A 27,025-nucleotide genomic window follows, 5' to 3' on the forward strand; every position below is an offset into this window, starting at 1 on the left:
GGCGTAAAAAAGCAACACCTTGACTAACACCCCATAAAGCACCTGCGTTGTGTCTTCCGGTGCCTAAAGTAGCATCAATCTAAAGAGTCTTAATTGCATGAATGACTGCTGCCCTGACGTACCAGTACGGTAATAGATCTAAAAGGCATGGTGACAGAAAGCCGCGGCTTTACGACGAATCCCAAGAATCCTGTTTTGTGGCCTCTTTCTCTCTCTCTCTCACTCACTCTCACTCACCCACTCTCTCTCTTTCTCTCTCTCTCTCTCTCACTCACTCTCTCACTCACTCTCTCTCTCTCACTCTCTCACTCACTCACTCACTCTCTCTCACTCTCTCACTCACTCACTCACTCACTACCGGCACGGTTGGCCTAGTGGTAAAGCGTCCGCCCCGTGATCGGGAGGTCGTGGGTTCGAACCCCGGCCGGGTCATACCTAAGACTTTAAAATTGGCAATCTAGTGGCTGCTCCGCCTGGCGTCCGGCATTATGGGGTTAGTGCTAGGACTGGTTGGTCCGGTGTCAGAATAATGTGACTGGGTGAGACATGAAGCCTGTGCTGCGACTTCTGTCTTGTGTGTGGCGCACGTTAAATGGCAAAGCAGCACCGCCCTGATATGGCCCTTTGTGGTCGGCTGGGCGTTAAGCAAACAAACAAACAAAAAAACTCACTCTCTCTCTCTCTCTCTCTCTCTCTCTCTCTCTCTCTCTCTCTCTCTCTCTCTCTCTCTCTCTCTCTCTCTCTCTCTCTCTCTCTCTCGCAAGGACTATCTGTAAGAAAGAACCGTTATGAACCTATATTTGCTTGAACAATAACGCTTTCGAGTTCTTAGTTCGAGCTCTCTCTCTCTCTCTTTCTCTCTCCCTCTCTTTGCCCGAGGCCTTGGAACACCGTATCCACGCAATGGTTTCGGCAAGCCTTCATCCTCATACAGTCGATGCCACAGCGTACAAATCCATCACCTGCAACCAAACCCCCATAAACCACCCGGGTCTTGTCTTCGCTTACCTGAACCAGCATCATCACACCAAATAGCTAACCTTTTTTTTCAACGCGGCAGAAACACGTGGCATAGTTCCGTGAAAGCATCTTTCGCCGCCTGCATGCCTTCCTGTCTTTAGATCTATCTTCAAACGGGGAGGCGAGAAGGCAGGCACCCTGCTTGGAACGGGTGGCCGACATTGCTCTCACTGGCCTCCAAGCCCCGGTAGGAGGGGGGAACACGAGTGTTTGAAGTGATGGGAAGCATACCTCGATCATGGATATTCCACTACCAGCATAGCAGGGGGAATATCTTTGCCCCTCGACCTAATCAATGGCTGGATAAAGACTTGCAGAGAATCCTGATCATTAACTGGCTTCTGTGGAGGGCGTTATTCTGATGTCTGAAGCTGAAAAACGCTCATAGCGGCATAACACTCCAGGAGCAAGCACCACAAGCTTTGTATCAATATAATAATAATAATAATAACGGGCATTTATAAAGCGCCTTATCAAAAGTTCAAAGCGCGGGACAACAATACATGTATACAAAAATCATACAATCATTGTCAGATTCAAACAACACATCATGCACATCTCACATCCCCAGACTCTATACTAAGGAACTATCCGTAGTGTTGTTGGAACAAGTGAGTTTTCAAATTGGACTTAAAAGATGAAATGGATGGAGAGTGACGTAAGTGAAAGGGGAGTGAATTCCATAACTGAGGTCCATAATACGAAAACGTGCGGAAGCCATGAGCCTTGCGTTTAAAGCGACCTTGACAGAGAAGTCGAGCATCATCAGAAGAACGAAGGGTTCGAGAGGGAGTGTAGAGAGAGACCAGTTCAGAAAGATAGGCAGGTGCCGATTCAGAGATGATATTGTAGCAGAAGCAGGCAGCTTTATACCTAATACGTTCAGATACAGGAAGCCAGTGAAGTTCTTTCATGAGAGGAGTGCAGGGTTGTCGATGCTGTGCTCTGAAAATGAGACGTGCAGCAGAGTGTTGTACTTTTTGCAATCAATGGCTGCATGAAGACTTGCAGAGAATCCTGATCATTAACTGGCTTCTGTGGATGCATGGCGTTGGTCGGAGGTTTTGCAGCGGAAGGCTGAAAAACAGGCTCATAACGGCATAATTATAGGAAAGAACGCTGCAATATCTTTGACTCCACCGATGGCTGAATGCAGACTTCAGAACATTCTGATCACTAACTGCCTTCTGTTGATGTGGTTATTCTGAGGTTCTGCAGCAGAAGGCTGAACACAAAAAAAACACGCTCATAACGGCATGAACTCTATAGGTAAGAACAGCACATTCTCTCTGATTCAAGCCATGGCTGAATGAATCGTTACAGAAAATCTTGATCACTACGAAGCTTCTATGGATGGTTTTTTATTTTTAGGTTTTAGCGGCGGAGGCTGGAAAAGCACTCATCACGACAAGAACTCTATAGAACTCAATCAACGGTTGAATGAAGACTTGTCGGGGTTCCTGACCAGTGCATGTGGGGTTGTTGATGGCGTTATTCTTAGGTCGTGCATCTGAAGCGGCAAAAGCGTTTATCGCGACATGAAACCTTGGATCGTAGGCTATAAGCTTGTACCAAATCAAAGGCTGAACGAAGCCTTGCACAGCATCCTTATTTTCAAAATGTGGCCACGAGGCTTCTGTTGTTGTTATTTGTCTGATGTCTTGCAGCGGAAGCTGAAAAAGCTCTCACCGCGGCAATCAACTCTCGTTGAGAACACTGCAAGCTTTGAGCTGATCTCTGGATGAATCAAGAATGTAAAGAACTCAAATGATCCCGTGGTTATGCAGCATTTCACCCAACAACATTCCCGCAAACTCTTTAAAATGAGCAGGGAAAACACCCACAAAGAGCGAATATGAAAGCCTTATAACCGAATCCTAGAGCAGGGCCGGGTCAGTAACTGTATGAACAATTTCAAGACATCTTTGGTTATTGCCAAGTGGATTCCACAGCGTTTTCTTTGATATTTTTGAACGAAATCCCAAAATGTTGGAAAACACTTGAGGATCTGAAAGGGAAAGTGCCTCGGAAGCGAAACATCCCACGATCGACCGAAGACATCAAAGAAAATTAATCTTTGAGGGGGATTTTCTGAATTCCTTCACGGCTTCAAATGCCGAAAAACCTCTCATGAAGATTCTTCAAGGGAAGGTGGTTTAACACAAATGTACCTCACACAAATTATTGATTATAAAGGCTAAATGAAAATCTGAAAGAATGTCTATCAGACAGTGTTTTATCGATGCATTTCCACTTCGCGCAACGTCTGTGAACAGTGATATACCTATATTATGTCATGAAGCGATTCTCTCTCTTTGTCAATTTTAATTATGGTTTGATGACAGAGACATCTTAACATTATTGTTGTCAAATCACAAACATGAACGAAAAGGCTTAAATCAATTTCAACTTCGGGAACGGTTTTGAAATCAAAAGCAACACGAAACAGAGACGATTTTTCACGACAGTACACTGTCTGAATGTACGGCCTTTTGAAGTAGGAATACCTTCATCAAGGAAACAGTCAAAGTGCGTTATCAGCACGCTAGCTTTTCGAACGCTTTTACACTAACATTTAGCCAAACACTCGTCTAACTATGGCAATCCGAATGGTGCAAAAGTCCCTTTTAGCTCTTGATGTCTAAATAACACATTATTTAGCTAAATAACGCGTTATTTAGCTAAACAATGCTTTATTTAGCTATATCATGCATTATTTAGCTAAATAATGCATTGTTTAAATTAAACAATGCATTATTTACAGATACAGAAAAAAGAGAGCCCAGAGCACTAAATAATGCATTGTTTAGCATAAATAAGAGATTGTGTTTGTAAATAACTCATTATTTATAAATAATTACGCGTTTTCTCTAAACAATATATTATATGTAAATAAAGTGTTATTTAAATAAATAAAATATTATTTAGATAAATAAAATAGTATTTATCTAAATAAAATATTATTTAGATAAATAAAATATTATATGTAAATAAAATATTATTTATCTAAATAAAATATTATTTATCTAAATAAAATATTATTTAGATAAATAATTTATTATTTAGATAAATAATTTATTATTTAGATAAATAATTTATTATTTAGATAAATAATTTATTATTTACTGTTTTTGCCTTGAAATAGTATTATTACACTAAATAATGCTTTATATAGCTATATAATAGGTTTCCGCTATATAATTCATGATTTGGTAAATAATACATTATATACCGTAAATAAAATATTATATACCGTAAACAATTCATTGTTTAGCGCATCGCGAAGCCGTTTTTTCTCTTGTTGTTTTTTTCCACGTGTTTCCGTGGATCCACGAGAGCTCTGTTGATTCTCAAACTGACCAATCAGACAACTAGCATCTGTACACTAATTAAAGTCCCATTGTTGAGTGTGACGAAAACTCGTGGTGACGATTTTAAAACATGTTGGGTCACGCATGGTCCAATCTTACATGGTCCAATCTTACATGGTCCAACCTTACATGGTCCAACCTTACATGGTCCAATCTTACATGGTCCAACCTTACATGGTCCAACCTTACATGGTCCAACCTTACATGGTCCAATCTTACATGGTCCAATCTTACATGGTCCAACCTTACATGGTCCAATCTTACATGGTCCAACCTTACATGGTCCAACCTTACATGGTCCAACCTTACATGGTCCAATCTTACATGGTCCAATCTTACATGGTCCAATCTTACATGGTCCAACCTTACATGGTCCAATCTTGCATGGTCCAATCTTGCATGGTCCAACTTTACATGGTCCAATCTTACATGGTCCAACCTTACATGGCCCAACCTTACATGGTCCAATCTTGCATGGTCCAATCTTACATGGTCCAACCTTGCATGGTCCAACCTTGCATGGTCCAATCTTACATGGTCCAATCTTACATGGTCCAACCTTACATGGTCCAACCTTACATGGTCCAATCTTGCATGGTCCAATCTTGCATGGTCCAATCTTACATGGTCCAACCTTACATGGTTCAACCTTACATGGTCCAATCTTACATGGTCCAATCTTGCATGGTCCAATCTTACATGGTCCAACCTTGCATGGTCCAACCTTGCATGGTCCAATCTTACATGGTCCAATCTTACATGGTCCAACCTTACATGGTCCAACCTTACATGGTCCAATCTTGCATGGTCCAATCTTGCATGGTCCAATCTTACATGGTCCAACCTTACATGGTCCAACCTTACATGGTCCAACCTTACATGGTCCAACCTTACATGGTCCAACCTTACATGGTCCAATCTTACATGGTCCAATCTTACATGGTCCAATCTTACATGGTCCAACCTTACATGGTCCAATCTTGCATGGTCCAATCTTGCATGGTCCAACTTTACATGGTCCAATCTTACATGGTCCAACCTTACATGGCCCAACCTTACATGGTCCAACCTTACATGGTCCAATCTTACATGGTCCAACCTTACATGGTTCAACCTTACATGGTCCAATCTTACATGGTCCAATCTTGCATGGTCCAATCTTACATGGTCCAACCTTGCATGGTCCAACCTTGCATGGTCCAATCTTACATGGTCCAACCTTACATGGTCCAACCTTACATGGTCCAACCTTACATGGTCCAATCTTACATGGTCCAATCTTGCATGGTCCAATCTTGCATGGTCCAATCTTACATGGTCCAACCTTGCATGGTCCAACCTTGCATGGTCCAATCTTACATGGTCCAACCTTACATGGTTCAACCTTACATGGTCCAATCTTACATGGTCCAATCTTGCATGGTCCAATCTTACATGGTCCAACCTTGCATGGTCCAACCCTGCATGGTCCAATCTTACATGGTCCAACCTTACATGGTCCAACCTTGCATGGTCCAATCTTACATGGTCCAACCTTACATGGTCCAATCGTGCATGGTCCAACCTTACATGGTCCAATCTTACATGGTCCAACCTTACATGGTCCAATCTTACATGGTCCATATATATTATTGGACCATGTAAGATTGGACCATGCAAGGTTGGACCATGTAAGGTTGGACCATGTAAGATTGGACCATGTAAGGTTGGACCATGTAAGGTTGGACCATGTAAGATTGGACCATGCAAGGTTGGACCATGCAAGATTGGACCATGCAAGATTGGACCATGTAAGATTGGACCATGTAAGGTTGGACCATGTAAGGTTGGACCATGTAAGATTGGACCATGTAAGGTTGGACCATGTAAGGTTGGACCATGTAAGGTTGGACCATGTAAGATTGGACCATGCAAGGTTGGACCATGCAAGGTTGGACCATGTAAGATTGGACCATGCAAGATTGGACCATGTAAGATTGGACCATGTAAGGTTGAACCATGCAAGGTTGGACCATGTAAGGTTGGACCATGTAAGATTGGACCATGTAAGGTTGGACCATGTAAGGTTGGACCATGTAAGGTTGGACCATGTAAGATTGGACCATGTAAGATTGGACCATGCAAGGTTGGACCATGCAAGGTTGGACCATGTAAGATTGGACCATGCAAGATTGGACCATGTAAGATTGGACCATGTAAGGTTGGACCATGTAAGGTTGGACCATGTAAGATTGGACCATGTAAGGTTGGACCATGTAAGGTTGGACCATGTAAGGTTGGACCATGTAAGATTGGACCATGCAAGGTTGGACCATGTAAGGTTGGACCATGTAAGATTGGACCATGTAAGGTTGGACCATGTAAGGTTGGACCATGTAAGGTTGGACCATGTAAGATTGGACCATGCAAGGTTGGACCATGCAAGGTTGGACCATGTAAGATTGGACCATGCAAGATTGGACCATGTAAGGTTGGACCATGTAAGGTTGGACCATGTAAGGTTGGACCATGTAAGATTGGACCATGCAAGGTTGGACCATGCAAGATTGGTCCATGCAAGATTGGACCATGTAAGATTGGACCATGTAAGGTTGGACCATGTAAGGTTGGACCATGTAAGATTGGACCATGTAAGGTTGGACCATGTAAGGTTGGACCATGTAAGATTGGACCATGCAAGGTTGGACCATGCAAGGTTGGACCATGTAAGATTGGACCATGCAAGATTGGACCATGTAAGATTGGACCATGTAAGGTTGAACCATGTAAGGTTGGACCATGTAAGATTGGACCATGTAAGATTGGACCATGTAAGGTTGGACCATGTAAGGTTGGACCATGTAAGATTGGACCATGTAAGGTTGGACCATGCAAGATTGGACCATGCAAGATTGGACCATGTAAGGTTGGACCATGTAAGATTGGACCATGTAAGGTTGGACCATGTAAGGTTGGACCATGTAAGGTTGGACCATGTAAGATTGGACCATGTAAGATTGGACCATGCAAGATTGGACCATGTAAGATTGGACCATGTAAGGTTGAACCATGTAAGGTTGGACCATGTAAGATTGGACCATGTAAGATTGGACCATGTAAGGTTGGACCATGTAAGGTTGGACCATGTAAGATTGGACCATGTAAGGTTGGACCATGTAAGGTTGGACCATGTAAGGTTGGACCATGTAAGATTGGACCATGTAAGATTGGACCATGCGTGACCCAACATGTTTTAAAATCGTCACCACGAGTTTTCGTCACACTCAACAATGGGACTTTAATTAGTGTACAGATGCTAGTTGTCTGATTGGTCAGTTTGAGAATCAACAGAGCTCTCGTGGATCCACGGAAACACGTGGAAAAAAACAACAAGAGAAAAAACGGCTTCGCGATGCGCTAAACAATGAATTGTTTACGGTATATAATATTTTATTTACGGTATATAATGTATTATTTACCAAATCATGAATTATATAGCGGAAACCTATTATATAGCTATATAAAGCATTATTTAGTGTAATAATACTATTTCAAGGCAAAAACAGTAAATAATAAATTATTTATCTAAATAATAAATTATTTATCTAAATAATAAATTATTTATCTAAATAATATTTTATTTAGATAAATAATATTTTATTTACATATAATATTTTATTTATCTAAATAATATTTTATTTAGATAAATACTATTTTATTTATCTAAATAATATTTTATTTATTTAAATAACACTTTATTTACATATAATATATTGTTTAGAGAAAACGCGTAATTATTTATAAATAATGAGTTATTTACAAACACAATCTCTTATTTATGCTAAACAATGCATTATTTAGTGCTCTGGGCTCTCTTTTTTCTGTATCTGTAAATAATGCATTGTTTAATTTAAACAATGCATTATTTAGCTAAATAATGCATGATATAGCTAAATAAAGCATTGTTTAGCTAAATAACGCGTTATTTAGCTAAATAATGTGTTATTTAGACATCAAGAGCTAAAAGGGACTTTTGCACCATTCGGATTGCCATATCTAACCGCTCTTCTTTTTTCCATAGTACAGTCTTTGATGTAGAGCAAACAAATTCAAGGAATGAAGATAAACGGGACAGCAGACATAAGGTGCAAATTTCGCACACGCCACAGAAGAGATATTTTGACGAAACTGGCGTACAGTGCTATACCAACAGACAGATCATAAAGATCATAATGCTCGCTGCGTGCTTATCTGCTGCTTATACAGTCTTAAACACTTATGGGGAAAAGCTTGTGATGAAATATAGTGGTCGTAAAAGAAACCCACAAGAAATAGAATAATTGCAAAAAAATGCAGTGGTGCAAGTTTTGAGGACGAGTGTACTTGTTTGTTTGTTTGTTTGTTTGTTTGCTTAACGCCAAGCCGACCACGAAGGGCCATATCAGGGCGGTGCTGCTTTGGCATATAACGTGCGCCACACACAAGACAGAAGTCGCAGCACAGGCTTCATGTCTCACCCAGTCACATTATTCTGACACCGGACCAACCAGTCCTAGCACTAACCCCATAATGCCAGACGCCAGGCGGAGCAGCCACTAGATTGCCAATTTTAAAGTCTTAGGTATGACCCGGCCGGGGTTCGAACCCACGACCTCCCGATCACGGGGCGGACGCCTTACCACTAGGCCAACCGTGCCGGTATGACGAGTGTACGTACGCTGCAAGAAATAGATGAAGTACAACAGCTGATCACTGTGATCCCCCCTCCCCCCCCCCCCCACCCCTCTAATCCAAACAACTGTTGGTTAAAAATCCCTGACTCTAAAAAATAAAGGCAATTGCTTTTAAAATTAAAGGTCATTTGCACTTGGTTAATTAAAAGTGACAACGCTGACACATACCATTGCAGTGGTCTCTTGAACTTATGGTGATTAAGAAAACCTCAGAAAGAATTCTGTTACAGCCTCGCCCAGGACAAAAATGCAACAATCATACTCAGGTATGAAGTCAAACTGCTGCTACCGCCGACCTGAGATTACACGTTACGCCCTTCATAAAGGTTAGGGAAAGGTATTTTCCTTGGACCTTGATCGTTAAGAAAAAACAAACGTGTAAGAATAAAAAGGTTAACTATGATAGTCCAGTAATATCGAGTCGTTTCTATCAGCGCCGTGACCTTCTGGAAGCGTGCTCGTAATACGTAAAAGCCAGGCCGGATCTTTGATGGTTTTTACACCCCCGGTATAGGGGTGTGTATAGGATTCGGTCGATGTGTTTGTTTGTTTGTGTGTTTGTGTTCGCATATAGATCTCAAGAATGAACGGACCGATCGTCACCAAACTTGGTGAACAGGTTCTATACATTCCTGAGACGGTCCTTACAAAAATTGGGACCAGTCAAACACACGGTTAGGGAGTTATTGGTGGATTAAGATTCTACAAGGACTTATAGAGGGACATATTAATGGTCAAAGGGAAATAACCTTCTCAGTTGGTGGCAGTGAGAATGGTAAGGACGGGGGTGTTTTTCCTACCTCGGAGGAATTTCTTGTTGTGATAGTACACACGGGAAGGTTGGTACGTACTATTAAATATCTGATTTCTCTCAACACACTAACTCATTTAATCGTTCCATGCCTGCTGTACAAATGAGCCAGCAACTAAAACTGAGGACAGATCAGCGCGCTGCAAGGACGGGGGAGGAACAATGCAACCACCATATTTTGTGATCCTAGCCAGACTGGTGCCGTCAAGGATCCCAGACGATACGCAACACCCCAAGGTAAAGGTCAGGGTGAAGTGCAGTGTCTGCTTGTTCACCTCACCCCTTTGTTTTGTTTTTGCTGCTTTTGTAGCGTGTCACGTGCATCCATGCAGTTGTTCTGCACGTGCATGTTGGAAGCAATGAACAGAAACAATTCGTTTTCGTTCGGGCGCAGTGGCGTGGTGGTAAGACGTCGGCCTTCTAATCGGGAGGGCGTGAGCTCGAATCCCAGTCGCTACCGCCTGGTAGGTTAAGAGTGGAGATTTTTCCGATCTCCCAGGTCAACTTATGTGCAGACCTGCTAGTGACTTAACCCCCTACGTGTGTACACGCAAGCACAAGACCAAGTGCGCACGGAAAAGATCCTGTAATCCATGTCAGAGTTCGGTGGGTTATGGAAACACGAAAATACCCAACATGCCTACTCAACGAAAGCGGAGTGAAGCTGACTATGCTCTCAGAGTATAGTGTGGGGAACCCAAATGGGCAAACGAGCTCACACGTAACCAGACAATTCTGGAACGCTGAAGAAGAAGAAGTGTTCGTTTCGTGCAACAGTAAGGCCAAACATGCGTAATACATATACCACACCCACCTCCACTATCACCCCATGCCCTTTTCCATCTTCGATCCCCACTTATTACCGCCACAGTATCACTCAAGCCCAATCAATATGAGGCTAATATCGCGCGTATTCCGTGGATACAGTTCTAAGCGCAGGGATTTTTTTTAAAATTTTTTTATGCAATTTATATCGCGCACATATTCAAGGCGCAGGGATTTATTTATGCCGTGTGAGATGGATTTTTTTTTACACAACGCATTCACATCGGCCAGCAGATCGCAGCCATTTCGGCGCATATCCTACTTTTCACGGCCTATTATTCCAAGTCACACGGGTATTTTGGTGGACATTTTTATCTATGCCTATACAATTTTGCCAAAAAAGACCCTTTTGTCAATCGTGGGATCTTTAACGTGTACACCCCAATGTAGTGTACACGAAGGGACCTCGGTTTTTTGTCTCATCCGAAAGACTAGCACTTGAACCCACCACCTAGGTTAGGAAAGGGGGGAGAAAATTGCTAACGCCCTGACCCAGGGTCGAACTCGCAACCTCTCGCTTCCGAGCGCAAGTGCGTTACCACTCGGCCACCCAGTCCTCATGCTAGATGTTTCTTTGCGCCTAACCCATGGCCACATACACGTCCAAACGAGGTCGATTTTTTTTTATTACAGTCGCATACAATCATTTGCCAAACCCTTGAAGAAATTAGTCATGAGCATTAATTTCTTAATCTAGAGTCATGTTCTCCAATAAGGTGACACAATGTGAACGTTCACGAACACACGCCTACCTCCCCTTTCTTCCCCAGTTTAAAACGAGAACAGGAAAATCAATCACCAACGACCAAACCACCACCAACAGCATCAACAACAACAGCAACAAACACATGGGGAAGTTTAACCACCTGCAACTTCTCTCAACACGTTCACCCAACCCAACACAGCAGCCGTGATATAAGCCAGCCTGTTGCCATCAAGGACCTCAGACGATACGCAACACGCCTAAGAAAAAAGTCAGGGTGAAGGATATATTTGAGGGCTCACCTCCCCCCTTTGTTTTCACAAGGTGTCAAGTGCATCCAGTTGTTCTGATGCAACGAGCACCACGTTCACGTAGAAAACAAAGAGCAGAAAGAAGCTGCAAAGAAGGGAGGGAAATAAGCCACTCACGCGAAACATGTGAAAGGATGTGTTGAAATCTGCTTTTCGAGGAGCCCCGTTTCCGCCGCCAAACCACAGTGTACGAGTAATCGGTGTAGTCTATAGCTGCTTGCTTTCAGACATCAAAAAAACTCATCCCATATTTAAAAGTATGAGTTGGTTCGGTAAAGATTTGTGAATGACATCAAAGAAACTCATCTTATAAATATTGCACAGCGTTTTGGTTTTAAAAACTATGAATTGGTTCGGTAAAGATGTTTGAATGACATCAAAGAAGCTCCTTCGTTCTTAACTCTTCACTGCGACTTTGTGGACACGTGCAGTAATATTTTGAAAATGGAACAAAGGAGTCTACATGGTTCCTGCAGCATGTAACCAATGGATGTGTCACGTAGTCGAATGAAGCGTCTTCCGTGTGTCATAACCCCACCCCACCCCACCCCCCACCCCCACACACACACACATCCCGCCCACCCCTTCCAAAGCCGTCAAAGAATGATTTTAGAGAAATTATTGTAAAAGTTAAACTGAGTTGACGACTTAATATTTTCTTTCAACGATAAAAGCGGGTTTGAAAATTCATAACTCTAGAAGTATTTGACTGGGCGAAGAGAGTTCAAACACTGATTGATAACGAAGCTCTTTGATGCCCGCGAATGCGGCAGGTTTTGTCTCACATCGTCCACTTGAAACTTACAAACTCCAGCAGGAGGGCCATTTTTGTGTGATTTGCCAGTTGAACTAGGCATGTAGGCGCATTTACAGCTTCAAACGGTTGTATTCTCTCAGCAGCTCCTTGGAAATCTCTCGTGACCTGGGTGCGTTTAGCAATCGCTAAGGTATACGAACAACTGGTGTACACCAACGGCAACTTTATCAGAGTATTTGGAAGTACAGTACCCTTGTGTTACATTGTAAGAGGCACGACTGAACAGGCGCCACCAACATACACTGTATCTATCAATTGCAACCTTAACTCACAACCCCCTTCACATCCCCCCCCCCTCACCTCCACCCCCATCCAACCCCCATTTTCTGTTGCCCCCAACTCCCTTACCTGCAATTCTGACACGCTGGAAATGCAAGAAACGTGAAGGCTTATACAGTAACACCCAAACATCACAGTGTGGTCTCTTTAATTGACTTACTCGACTCCTACACTTATCTCCTGCTTATTTTCCTGCCCAGCGCTCTCTCGGGGTTCAAGTGGTCCCGACGGTGTTGCTTTATTTTCCCTGCTTCCCTTGGCAAGTGGCAGAAAAAAGCAAAGAAGACAAGGCGAAGGGCTAACGTTAGTGAGAAGAGAAAGGGATGAGCACAGGTTCCGGTGGAAGATGGATTTAATGGCGATGGCAATGATGCCGTTCGGTGCAAGAAAGACTGAGAACGAAGGTTTAGTTGGTAATGAGGAACACACAAACAGTAAAGAAATTCTGCACTGAAACGAACGAGAACATCGTCAAAACTATAATGCCGGAAGGGAAACTAAAATAAATAGTTTTCGTAAACACTGGAACCATGCATGTACCTTCAAGTGGATGATCATTCACACTAACAAATGTTATGCAGGGTGACTTATTATGAGCTAAAAAATATTGTTGCATCTACTCGTCTGGGCAACATGACACCAGATCTAAATTTAACACACACACACACACACACACACACACACACACACACACACACACACACACACACACACACTCACACACACACACACACACACACACACACACTAAATAACAACTTGCAGAAAGCTGGTGTAAACTTGGGCTAAAAAAAAGTACGAGAGGCCAGGATAAGGGGCGTGAAGCAACATTTCTTTGAAGAAACAAAATCCAGTACACTTGTCTAACAGAAATGCTTATTACTTTGAAAGCCAGCGACACAAATTCAGCAAACGGAATCCAAGCTAGGGCAAGGTTCCTTCCGGGATCATGATTACAGGGTGGTCGATGATGCCTCAAAAAAGGTTACTCGGGAAGTCGCAAGGATCTGAAGGAGTGCTTGGGAGTCGTGATGGGGAGGAAGGGATGGCAGGCATGTGGGCATAAGCACTGACAGAGTTCTCAGATACCAAAGTAAACAGGACTTTCGAGATACCTATGACACTAAAAACTCGCCATTACTCTCAAGCATCTCGAGAATTCCCACAACCCACCCAATCTGCCTCCTCCAGCTGAAGAGCTATTTTACTATTTTACTGCTGCAGTAAGGTAGAAGGCCTCTCCCAAAATGACTGTTTGCTCTTCTGACCCTGCCACCCAACCTGGGGGGGGGGGGGGGGTGCGGGACGTCATTGCCTGACATGACTCAAATCTCAGGAAACAATATCCCACATTTGTCAAGGGTTGCCAAAACACCTACAGTACTTAAACCTTCACCACCATTACTCTCGGGCCTTTCGTATTTTCACAAGGCACCCAGCCTGCCTTCTCCACCTGAAGAGTTATTGCACTGTGCACAGCAGTCAGAGATAGTACCACCCCCAGGACCACCCCCACAAGGAATGTTTGCTATTCTACCCATGCCACCCAGCTCTGGGAGCAAAACATCATTGCCTGACATTGCCCAAATCTCAGGTAACTATTTCTATATCGTTCCAGGTACCAAGCTAACATGCTGTCAAATACCAAACCCACTAAAACCTTCACCACCATGTCTCTGCAGCATCTCGAGACTTTTATACAGCCTGAAGAATTGCTTATTATGGCACCAGTCATATAGAGGACTAGCCCCACAAGGAACGTCTGCTGTTCGCGCCCTGCCATCCAACCTCTAGGGGTACAACACCACTGTCTGACCTTGTGCAAATCTTACGTAACTGTTTTGCAAGAAGGCCATACAAAGCCGATGGTCTAAGAAATACCTGATGACAACTGTTGACATACGCAAGGCGCCCGGTCCATATACTTTGTTGAGGTCAATGAATTTCCTATCTCGTTCTTATAGCGAGCTGATACTGGTTAGACCAAGATACAGATAGACTGACAGACTTGCTACATACACTGCCACATGTAGGCATGGCTGCCATTTGGATTCATACGATGTGCAAACACGTACTTGCTATACTGTGGGGTCAATGAAAACTGGGGGAAGGCTTTGAAGGAGAGAGTTACAAGTAGGACAGTGAAATTACAAGCATTCCGAAAGGAGACACTGACAGAGTTCCAAAATACTGAACTAGCAGAACTTCAAGACACCCAAAGCACTAAAGACGCACCACCATTACTCTCAAACATCTCGAGAGTTTCCGAAAGCCACCCTGCGTGCCTCCTTGACTTGGAGAGAGTGTCAGACAGAGAACTACCTCAAAGAGGAATGTTAGCTGTTTTTCACCCAGCCACACGAACTCTGGTGGCAAAACATCACTGCCTGACCTTACTGAATCTCAAGTAACTGTTTTGCAAGCTGGCCTCAGGTCTCCTTATGGTAACAAACAGCGTCTTCATCGTCAGGACGTATTTGGTTTCACGTGCCTTCGAAGCCGATGGTCTCTGTCATAGTGACAGCTGCTGGCCCGCAATGCCGTCATCATGGGTGGGTTTTTTGTTCTGCCTGCAGAAGTCAATGCCGTGTCTGTGTTCTTGTCAGTAATGAGCTATTCGCTCGAGCGACATGTAGATCGATGCGGTTGAAAATAGCTAGGCATGCCACAAACTGCTTTTATACGTGTCATGATGTGAGATGAAGAGAAGTTGCAGAAGTTGAAGGAGGTGGAGAAAAAGGGCGCAACAAACATGCCGGCATGAGATACTGACAAAGTTTCCAGATACGAACAAATATTATAGGGGTCACTCAATGCCAATATGCACACCGAAAACACTGACACCATTGATTAGTGCCATCAATATTTGATGAAGAGAAGAAACTACCCTATGCATAATGACCAGCCAACACTCGAGTGTAAACCCGAAACCTTTAACAATAAACATAGTATAAATTGTTTTAGTATTTACATATTTTTGTTTGTGGATTATATATACAAAAAGCAACTGACTCATCCTCATTCTAAAAACACGTGTACACTGAGAATAGTCGTTTGCCAACACTCGAGTGTAAACCCGAAACCTTTAACAATAAACATAGTATAAATTGTTTTAGTATTTACATATTTTTGTTTGTGGATTATATATACAAAAAGCAACTGACTCATCCTCATTCTAAAAACACGTGTACACTGAGAATAGTCGTTTGCTTGAACTTTCCTAACCGTCATATTTGTGGGAAAACAACATCAAACAAAAGGTTGTTTCTCCCAAAGGACATTGTTGCTAACTCATACCACCGGAAAAAAAACACCACAGCATCACTCTTCCCTCTCCCTCTCCCTCCATCTACCCTGCCCATCCTAGAATGGGATTTCCACTGCACAGAGAAACATGATAAGACAGCTAACTGCAGTGAGACGTGTTTCGGATACAGGACCACCGGCATTGGCGCGGTGTACTGCGTAAGATACCACAGGCACCAACGACATATTCCTGTTTTCTCAAACAATACGAAGCATGCGAATAAAATGCGGGAGCGTGTCTTCTAAACGGCGAAAGATGCACAAGGAAAATAGACCAGGAAACCAAAAAGCTGCGGGAGAACTTGATTCTGATGTTGGTGTTGTCGGGGATGATGGAAAGCAAAGTCTTCCCACCCTTAACGCATTCTCCCAAAGAAGAAAAAAACCCAGGCTGCAGAAAAAGAGAAAGAAGATCGAGCAACGGGTTCACATAACCGCAACCCTAAGCGTACCACGGGAATCGAATTTAGTGTTGATGACGAACTTGTCTGTTGTTGTCTAAGTTATTCTCAAATAGTGAGGTCAATTCTCAAAGCTGATATATAGCAAGTCAGCTTCAAAAGGCCAAAGGTACTTTTTTCAACATGTGCCAGTACATCCGTATCCAATGCTTTTCCGATCGTAGCAGGTATTACTATTTACAAAGGGAAAATGCACACCGCATTTACAGATGCGGCCGCGAAATAGACAGCTATGAACAAAGTCTGAACCATTGAAACATTGACAACTAACTTCGATGACCGCATATAATTATCTAGACAATTTTGATCCCGCCTCAGACCCAAATGTGTCATTTGGCCATGCCCCCACACAAGAGTGTGTTAGCATGCGATCATTCCCATGGAAAGACAAGTGCAATAATGAATACTCCTGATCCGCGCGCATCATCGACTAGGTGTTTTGGTACTTGACTGTGCGGCAGTTGGCTCCCAAAGCGCGACAGGTTTTGCTTGGACAGTGCAAACAACGCTATTTATTATGTATTGGCTCGCAATGGGATGTTTACCATCTGGGGGAAAACCAAGTGGGTGGCAAGTTACAGCTAGCTGCTAGGCTTGCAGTTTGTTGGATAAGTGTGCATGTTGCTTTACCTGTTCTTGCAGCTGGGGCTTGCAGTTTGTTGGATAAGTGTGCATGTTGCTTTACCTGTTCTTGCAGCTGGGGCTTGCAGTTTGTTGGATAAGTGTGCATGTTGCTTTACCTGTTCTTGCAGCTGGGGCTTGCAGTTTGTTGGATAAGTGTGCATGTTGCTTTACCTGTTCTTGCAGCTGGGGCTTGCAGTTTGTTGGATAAGTGTGCATGTTGCTTTACCTGCTCTTCCAGCTGACTGTCCAGCTCCCTGACGGTGGCGTCCCGCTCTGACAGCAGTGTCTGCAGCTCGTGACACCGTGCCTCCAGATCCCCGGGCTTCCAGTTCATCGAAGCTAGCTGCTGTTCCATCAGCTGCACCTACAACCAGAGGAACAGGTCTTTCTTAAACAACAGTATTATGACCTTTTTTCATTTTTATGTAATATTTTAATGAAAAATAAAGAGCTGTTATTGTTATTGTTATCTGAGAAACAAAGGGAAGTAAGCGCTCTAAATTCATTCGAGTGGACATGTCTTATAGAGTAAGGGAAAGTTAGGCGGAACCAATCTCCTGGCACCTTAGAGAATGACAAGCGACTTATGTGTCTGGTGCATATGGCCCGTGCCGCCGCGCGAGCGGCTTGTATCAGTGTGTGTCCGTTCGCGCATATGTATACTATGTGTGTATGCGCAGGTGTTTGTCTGTCCGTGCATTTTGGGAGAGGGTGGGAGTCGGGGTAAGGGGGGGTGTAGAAGATCTTAACATCTTAAACCCAAACCCGACTTTAACCCTAAACTCGCAATGTTCGCTTCCCATTCTCCGACGCAATCTGTCGGCATGCACACTGACAGTCCAGACACACTACAAACCGAGTCCATCACTAAAAATCTTCATCCCACCCCACCCCACATACTTGCCACCGGATGTTCCCTCGTCTAATTAACTCAGCCGCAGGCGTGAGGGTCAATAATTCATTCGTCTACCCTTTCTCTCCACGGCCAACCTGACAAGTCGCGTTACACAACAACTCTGCATCCAGCGTTTTTAGTGATGTAACGATGTCTGTGGTACTGGGGTGTTCGTATGCGTAACGGTGTCTGCGCCTGAAATGCGATCATTACGATTTGCATTATATCTGAGTAATCCTCTTTACGCCTGCTTGAGGACCAGTTCGCATGGCTAATTGAGTTCTGGTTCACAGCTCAGCTCTGGTCATATTCAATTATGACCTCATTTGCTACTGGACATTGTCCAAGCGTTTTGTGCTATATACAGTGGGCGTTCTCATAGTCATCAGAGTTGAGGTTGTGTTAATCTAACTCTTCGTGCGATATATTAATAAGGACCTAAATTGCTCGCAGTAATACCTCAACCATTTTGGGATATTCCGCTTAATTTGCAAGCGTTGTCGCAGCTAATAATTATTATGAGTTCACGGGGATATCTACGCAACAGCTCTAGACGTTTTTATTTCTTTTACACGAGGGAGAGTGTTCTTACGGTACGCGTAAAATGTCAACTTTCAGCATTCAATTTCTGCTGCCTAACCAGAAAAATGATGAGAGAAAAAACAAGTCGCGTAATGCGAAAATACAACATTTAGTCAAGCTGTCGAACTCAGAGAATGAAACTGAACGCAATGCAATTTTTCAGCAAGACCGGATACTCGTAGCATCGTCAGTCCATCACTCGTGGCAAAGGCAGTGAAATTGACAAGAAGAGCGGGGTAGTAGCTGCGCTGAGAAGGATAGCACGCTTTTCTGTACCTCTCTTCGTTTTAACTTTCTGAGCGTGTTTTTAATCCAAACATATCATATCTATATGTTTTTGGAATCAGGAACCGACAAGGAATAAGATGAAAGTGTTTTTAAATTGATTTCGAAAATTTAATTTTGATCATAATTTTTATATTTTTAATTTTCAGAGCTTGTTTTTAATCCAAATATAACATATTTATATGTTTTTGGAATCAGGAAATGATGAAGAATAAGATGAACGTAAATTTGGATCGTTTTATAAAAAAATTTTTTTTTACAATTTTCAGATTTTTAATGACCAAAGTCATTAATTAATTTTTAAGCCACCAAGCTGAAATGCAATACCGAAGTCCGGCCTTCGTCGAAGATTGCTTGGCCAAAATTTCAATCAATTTGATTGAAAAATGAGGGTGTGACAGTGCTGCCTCAACATTTACAAAAAGCCGGATATGACGTCATCAAAGACATTTATCCAAAAAAAAAGAAAAAAACGTCCGGGGATATCATTCCCAGGAACTCTCATGTAAAATTTCACAAAGATTGGTCCAGTAGTTTAGTCTGAATCGCTCTACACATACACACGCACAGACAGACAGACAGACAGACAGACAGACAGACACACACACACACATACACCACACCCTCGTCTCGATTCCCCCCTCTACGTTAAAACATTTAGTCAAAACTTGACTAAATGTAAAAAACATGACAGAAATGAATAATCACATCTGAGCATGATACAAAAACACTACCTGGCGCCAAGTGGCACTGATTAAGACAGGTTCACCTTCACTTCACGCCAGGTGATACCATCTTGATACCTTATATAATTCATGGGCACAGTTGTCCCTCCAATTTGCCGCTACTCTGACGGCATATTTATGACAAGAGTTTGCTGTTGCTGCCTTACTGCTAAGCAATCTCTACCACACAAAAAAAGAAGCGAGCATAACAAACTGTTTCAACAACCCGTTCGATACTACGGGAAACATTTTCCGCAGCACATTACCTCACTTCACACAACAAGTACGCGCAAATTACGTAATCATTAACTCTTTTTTTTAAGTTAAAAGGATGTCCGTTCAACAATACCATGGCAAAAGCTTCAAACGATGCACAAACAAACAAAAACCAACAACACAAAGTTCATACTCAAATTGAATTATTTGAAAATTGTGAATTATGCAATGTGGTTCCCCGAGGTGAACATTGATTGTGAAAGCCTGTGTATGCGATAAACTGAAAAAGGAGAACAAAAAGCAGTGGTTACACTAATGGGAAATTTGTGGGGTAGAAAATGAGGAAGAGGGAAGAATCAGTAGAAAATGAGGAAGAGAGAAGAATCAGTAGAAAATGAGGAAGAGGGAAGAATCAGTAGAAAATGGATGAGCGAGTATGGGAGGTTGGGGGCGGGCACAAAATTGTGATTATATGTGATGCCTGATGAACAGTCATTTTCAATCTGCCCCTTTCCAACCTACTCGTAAGGTTTTTATTGATCAGGATTTTCCATCGCATAACCCATCATCATCTTTCCATACATGTACTTGTATCTGCCATCGACAGGATAGGAGTGCGTATTCTGCTGTGTGTGTGTGTGTGTGTGTGTGTGTGTGTGTGTGTGTGTGTGTGTGTGTGTGTGTGTGTGTGTCTGTATGTTTCTGTGTGTGTGTATGTCAGTGAGAGAGAGAGAGAGAGAGAGAGAGAGAGAGAGAGAGAGAGAGAGAGAGAGAGAGAGAGAGAGAGAGAGAGAGAGAGAGAGAGAGAGAGAGAGAGAGAGAGAGAGAATGAGAGAGAGAGAGAGGGAAACAGACAGATCACGCACGTCTGTTTGTCTATCTTTTTGTCGATGTGTGGGCGCGAGTGTATTTATCTGAGGTCACGTCTCCCCATCTGCCTGTGTTTTCATCTAGATCTGTCTGTTGGCCCCTTGTCAATGTCTCAACTTCTACGTCACCCACAATGTGACTGTCTTGTCTGTCTGTCTGTCTGTCTATCTGTCTGTCTGTCTGTGTGTGTCTGTACGCTTGTCCGTGTATAAATTACAGTTACCCACAGACTATTGTTGTCTGTGTTGCATCACGTGTCAAGTTCTTGCTATCTGCACATGGTGTTCATAAAGCGTTAAATGCATACATATTGTGCTGACCACAGACAGATCCGTTCGCTCTGGCCTTCGGTAATTGAAATGATGGCTTCTGTCAGGTCCAGACACAGTGCAGCCAAACGAACACAATGACATGGCAAATGGCTTCAATATGGGTACCGGAGGATCATCACCGACTCTCGCCTGTACGCTTTCAATGATCCGGGTTTCATTTCCAGGAACAATCTGGCAGATGTTTTGGTCTGTTGCACTTTTCACGCCTTTCGTTACCAACGCACTCCCACAAACACATTCAGAGAGAGAGAGAGAGAGAGAGAGAGAGAGAGAGAGAGAGAGAGAGAGAGAGAGAGAGAGAGAGAGAGAGGGTGGGGCGAGAGAGAGAGAGAGAGAGAGAGAGAGAGAGAGAGAGAGAGAGAGAGAGAGAGAGAGAGAGAGAGAGCATTTTTGCCCGTCTGTAATATGAATGTGTGTGCATGTGTTACGTATCTTGTTCACCTTCTATCTCTTCCATCCTTCCTCTATCTCTCCCCCCCCCCCCCCCCCCGCATCTGTCTGTCTGTCTGTCTGTCTGTCTCTCTCTCTCCCTCTCTCTCTCTATCTGTCTCTCTCTCTCTCTCTCTCTCTCTCTCTCTCTGCATCCCTGCCCCATCCCCATCCTCACAACACCTTCCTCGCCCCGTCACGCTCCGATGACTTAATGGATTATTTACAAAACCTGACGTGAGCACAAGAAAACAAGATTACGACAGCTCTAGTCAGAAGACCCGATAGCAATAGTGAACGGGTCAAACAACGTTCAAAGACAAGTCAAGCAGAATAATTGGCTTCTTCACTCGCACAAAATGTATTCCCAAAGGAAATCTCATTGGCTGTTTTTGTAGGCAAATTACCTTTTTGCTGCCTCGTTTCCAAATGGCGCACATGCGCTCACTGCCAGGTTCATAGTCTGGCACGTGAAATCACAAAATGATGACGATTTATGAACCTGAGGGATTATTTGGTCGTATTTATTCTCGAACGCCTGAGTGCTGCCTGGGAAATGTGTTCGGTTCAAGGGTAAGTTCCGTAATGCAGAAAGTTAACATGCTTTATGCATTTGTGTGATATAAAACAGAAGGGGCAATAATGGTCCAGATGTCAAAATCCGTGTACATGAGGTTTGCTTGGAAGCAAAAGAATAAGACAGTAGGTTGTTGTTTTTATGTCCCTTACACCTACTTGGCTATGCGGAGAAGAAGAAGAAGAAGATGATGATAATGATGATGATGATGATGATGATGATGTCATGAAAAATCATTTCTATGTCACCGTTATTCCAAAACGTCGGAGCGTTTATTTCATTAAGTTTCCTGAATATCGAACCGTTCGCGTTGTATCTCAATTTATTCTCTCGGTCTCTTTCTCCCTCTCTGATCCGCCTCTCCTTTACTCTTCTGTGTGTGTGTGTGTGTGTGTGTGTGTGTGTGTGTGTGTGTGTGTGTGTGTGTGTGTGTGTGTGTGTGTGTGTGTGTGTGTTTGTGTGTATGTGTGTGTGTGTGTGTGTGTGTGTGTGCTATCTCCTCGTGTGACTCCTTCAGGCTTCTGCTCACAATAATGATGCCATGCCGACTAAGTGCGCAATCTCCAATCCAATTAACCCGGGTCCCATGTTATCAAAGAGCAGGCAGTGCCAGCTAATCAACAAAGCTGTCATCATCTTCTTCTTCTCAATATTTTATTTTTTATTCTTCTTTTTCTTCCATCTTCTCTCTAACGTACTTGTAGCTCCTCATAAAAGCTGCACTGGTAATAATTATGTTCTTCTATACATCTACGTACCTTTCTTTCTAAGCTGGCAACGAGACTAAGACAGACACAGACAGACAGACACACACACACACACACACACACACACACCAGAAACACAACCATCACCACCGATATCGCCACCAAGAGTCAGACAGACGCACAGACAGACAGACGCACAAACAGACAAACAGCGGATAGACAGACGCACTAAGAGACAGACAGCCAGACAGACAGACAGATAGACAGACAGATGTACAGACAGACTGCTCTCAACCCGTGTACCTCTTCCATCTTCGCCATTCTTTCTTTCTTTATTTGGTGTTCAAACGTCGTTTTCAACCACGAAGGTTATATCGCGACGGGGAAAGGGGGGCGGGGGGGGGGGGGGGATCTTCGCCATTAACATTCGTCAAAGTCATGGTTTTCTTGCCTATGGTCGAGCCTGACTCTGATTTGTACCGTTCATTTTGGTCAAGCCTTCAGAAAAATCGATGCGGACAGGTAATTTGGGCCATGTACTATCCGGAATGCTGTCTAATCAAGTGCAGATCTCCTGGGGCCGGAACTTCCAAGAGAACCAAAGTGGGGAGAGAAAGTGAGCAAGGGGGGGGGGGAGAATGACTAGAAAAGCAATGGAGGCCCAGTGAGCGAGCAGGGAGGATTAAGACAGAGGTCGACAAAGACAGAGGAGGGTCAAGGCAATTGGAGCAAATAATACTTTTAGAAATCAGAGGACAGAGAGAGAGAGAGAGAGTGAGCGACAGAAGAAGAAGAAGAAGAAGAAACAGAACGCAGAGTTGCAGTCTCAAAGACTCAACACCCTGCCCGGCCAAGTTCGAAAAGTCCCCCCGGTGTAACACGAGAAAATTACTCCCACGAGATTTTTACTCCGGAGTAAACATTTCGTACGAAAAAGTTACTCCCTTTACGAAAAAAGCACTCCCCCCATTGCACGAGAAAATTACTCCCCAAGACAGGTGAGTTCCGAGTAAACATTTTGTACAAAAATGTTACTCCCCTGACGAATAAATAACGAATAAATTACTTCACCCCAACACGAGCAATTTAACTTCCCATGCCAGGTGTACGAAATTTTTACTCCCGTGTCCCCTGTTAGTCTTGGTGGTGGAAGGGGTGGAAGGAGGGTAGCGCGACATTCGTGTGCGCGAGATCACTTATTGGCATTATCCCTTCGCCCGCATCCCATTTTTGCGTACGAGATTTTTTGTGGAAGTAAAAAAAATGGGGAGTAAAAATTTCGTGGAGGGAGTAATTTTTTCGTGCCTTGGGGAGTTCTTTTCTCGTACGAAAAGTGTACTCGGAGTAAGAATTTCGTACGAAATATTTACTCCGGAGTAAATTTTTCGTGGAGTAAAAATTTCGTGTTACACCGGATCAGGCAGCCACGCGAAGGGTGTATGTGTGTCCTCCGAAACTAGATTACCCCCGGGAAGCATGCACGTGCGATCGTGTGCACGCGACCAAAGTGCAGTCACGTTCCTCTTTGACCCCTCCGACTGCCTCCCAATTCCCTCCCTCAACACATACCCATCACCTACCCGAATCCCGCCCCCCCCCCCCCCCCCCCCTCCCCTTTTACACCACCACCTTTCGTTCGTCTTCCGTGTATGCTAGCGGAGCGTTTCGTGTCTTAATAGTTCATCAATTTCATGTCATAGGGACATCTTTTGTGGTTGTTGTTTTCAAGGGCATTGCAATTTCAGACTTTCTGGTTGAAAAGAATCGTGTATTTGTGTGCGCGGAATAAGAACCAAAACGTGCCATGATGTAGACTGGAGAGAACACCACTGTTAACCAGCAGAACAAGAAGCAGAAGATAAAGCGAGGACCATACTGGAGACAGGAAGCCGGTAGCTGTGAAAGACTGACTCGAAAAGAACAATAGAGCTTGACGGATAGACATCAACGTTTCTGAAAAGAAAGAAAAAAAAATCAAAACAGAATGCAACTGAGCGAACACATACGTCCACGTTTGGCACCGAAAAGACAAAGCGCAAAACAAAACAAAAAATCGCTAAAGAGAACGAGTCTAGCTTTCAAGAAGAGCAAGTCACGTCAGCGAAAAACCGGACCCCCAAAAAATGTTCACAGAAAATCCCAAAGTATGCAACCAAGCCAAAAACTTGCGTCCACTTTTCGCACCGACAGAGAAGACAAAACACAGAAGCGAACCGGCCAGACAGACACGAGCACAGAGGGAAGCGATTCCTGACACTCCGGTCCCGTGATGGGCAGCCAGGGAAATGGACCTGTCTAATTACCGCCTGGGCACCGTGTTTCAAAGACACGGAGAGGGTTTAAAGTGCCTGGGCGGACGCCAACAGGCGTAGGAATTACAATGGGTATTTATAGTGGACACAGGTGTCTTCGGTGTGCGTGTGACCCACTGGTTCAATAATAGCGTGAAAGAAACAGGACGATGGTCAGGCGAGAAATGTGTAGTTTCTGCAGTTTGGTTGATCAAAGGTCACGCGGCGTTATCTTCTTCCCGGCAATTTCTGTCGGCCGAACTGCTGGACTCAGTTTTCGACTCACGATAATCTTTCTGTGTGACTGATTGCACTAGTTTTGAATTCTGCACTGATGTCTGTCTGTATTTCTGCGTGTCTGTATCTGCGCTCAAGCCATCAATGCCATGTCTGCTGTAGCCTTCAGAGCAGGTGTCTGTCCGTTTTACTGTCTGTCAGTGTGTTCTCTCTCAGTTTTGTAGCTGATTGTGCCAGTGTCTGCCTTTTTCAGGGGATGTATTTCGGGTTTTTTCATCTGACCATCTTAGACAGTATATGTCTCCCCTCGGGCGCTATGCGGCACTTACGTAGTGTCTCACCCACTTTGTACAAGAAACGGTAACTACCAGTGAAGTTTCACAAAAGGCTCATTCAAATCTGACATCCTGCGTACAGCAAAGACAGACTTATCACAAAGTTGCAGGATTCGCCGTTTCCATCTCCTACACGGACGTGCGACTGGAGACTAGTCCTGTGGAAAGTTATGAGTGCAGAGAAATTGCCTTGTCTCTGGGGACCCCAAATCCCATCGCTTTACTATGGTGTCGAACGCCAAGTCTCGGGCCACGGGAATCTCAGCGTGAGAATGTGTTGTCTCGGTCATCAAGTCTCGCTGGTGGCGTGAAATAACGAGAGGATTCCTTGATGTCTGGGATGACAGAGACAGATGAGAACTGGTCACGCACACAGCAAGCGATACGCATGCGTAGCTGAATTGAATTATCGCGACATTTTGCGTGGATGAGTGTTTGCAAAAAAGTCTACAAGATGTCGCTTAGTGCTGTGTTGGTTTATCGTACTCAAGTTACTTTAATGAATGACCTGTTCCTCCATTTTTCAGTCTTTCAACTCAACCCATACCTCATTGGTAGATTCACTCTTTAATCAGTTCAGCCAGCTTTTGCACCCAGACACGTATTACATCGCTCATTTGTACGTCCCTATATCTACCCATACCTTCATCTATCCATCCTCATATTCATCCATCTATCCGTGCGTTCACTTTCATTACCCGCATATTTTATTGCTTAATCCCCCCCCCCCCCCCCCCCCGAACTCTAAGGAACAAAATTGTATTTCTCTAAACATTACTCACAAAGGATGTTGTAAATAAAACAAAGACGGTGCCATTTACGGCGAACGCACAATTCCTCATCCCCCATCACGAAGAGTTATGGGCGTTGCTAAATTGCTGCATCTCTCGGGATATCCTTGACCTCGAAGGTCAGCCACAAAGGTCACCTTTGAGCCAAATATAAAATGACTCAGCTTCGTTTAGGTTTTGCCAACATGCAGCCGAGCAAGGGGGAATTGGTTCAGCCGTGTTGTGGCAAACTAATAGATATACATGTAAATCACCCACAACTGAATTCTTTTTAAATCTATCTCAGAGCATCGGATAAGACGTGTTTTGGGTGCACACAAGTGTGTTAGGTAAGCTTATTGGCAGTCACACTGGTGAAATATATGGAACAAAGGCTGCCTTTCAAAGCAACAACTTTCCAGAATGGGTCTAAACTTAGAATTCCACACCGGTGTGCGTTGTTTGTAATAAACGGCAGAGCGCCATACGTCACCATATATCAATCAGAAAAGCATAATCCGATCAAGTATTGTC

General features: G+C 43.6%; 1 protein-coding gene across 1 annotated transcript in view; it reads right to left on the reverse strand.

Annotated features, from left to right (window-relative positions):
* LOC138953973 (pleckstrin homology domain-containing family H member 1-like) overlaps nt 1–27,025 on the reverse strand; it is a gene marked incomplete in the record, with an annotated part of 204,408 nt that overhangs the window by 79,773 nt on the left and 97,610 nt on the right. The window contains 1 exon segment of the mRNA XM_070326000.1: nt 17,467–17,604. Coding sequence (XP_070182101.1) covers nt 17,467–17,604 — 138 coding nt within the window.

Source organism: Littorina saxatilis, linkage group LG17, assembly GCF_037325665.1.
Source record: "Littorina saxatilis isolate snail1 linkage group LG17, US_GU_Lsax_2.0, whole genome shotgun sequence".
Lineage (NCBI taxonomy): Eukaryota > Metazoa > Mollusca > Gastropoda > Littorinimorpha > Littorinidae > Littorina > Littorina saxatilis.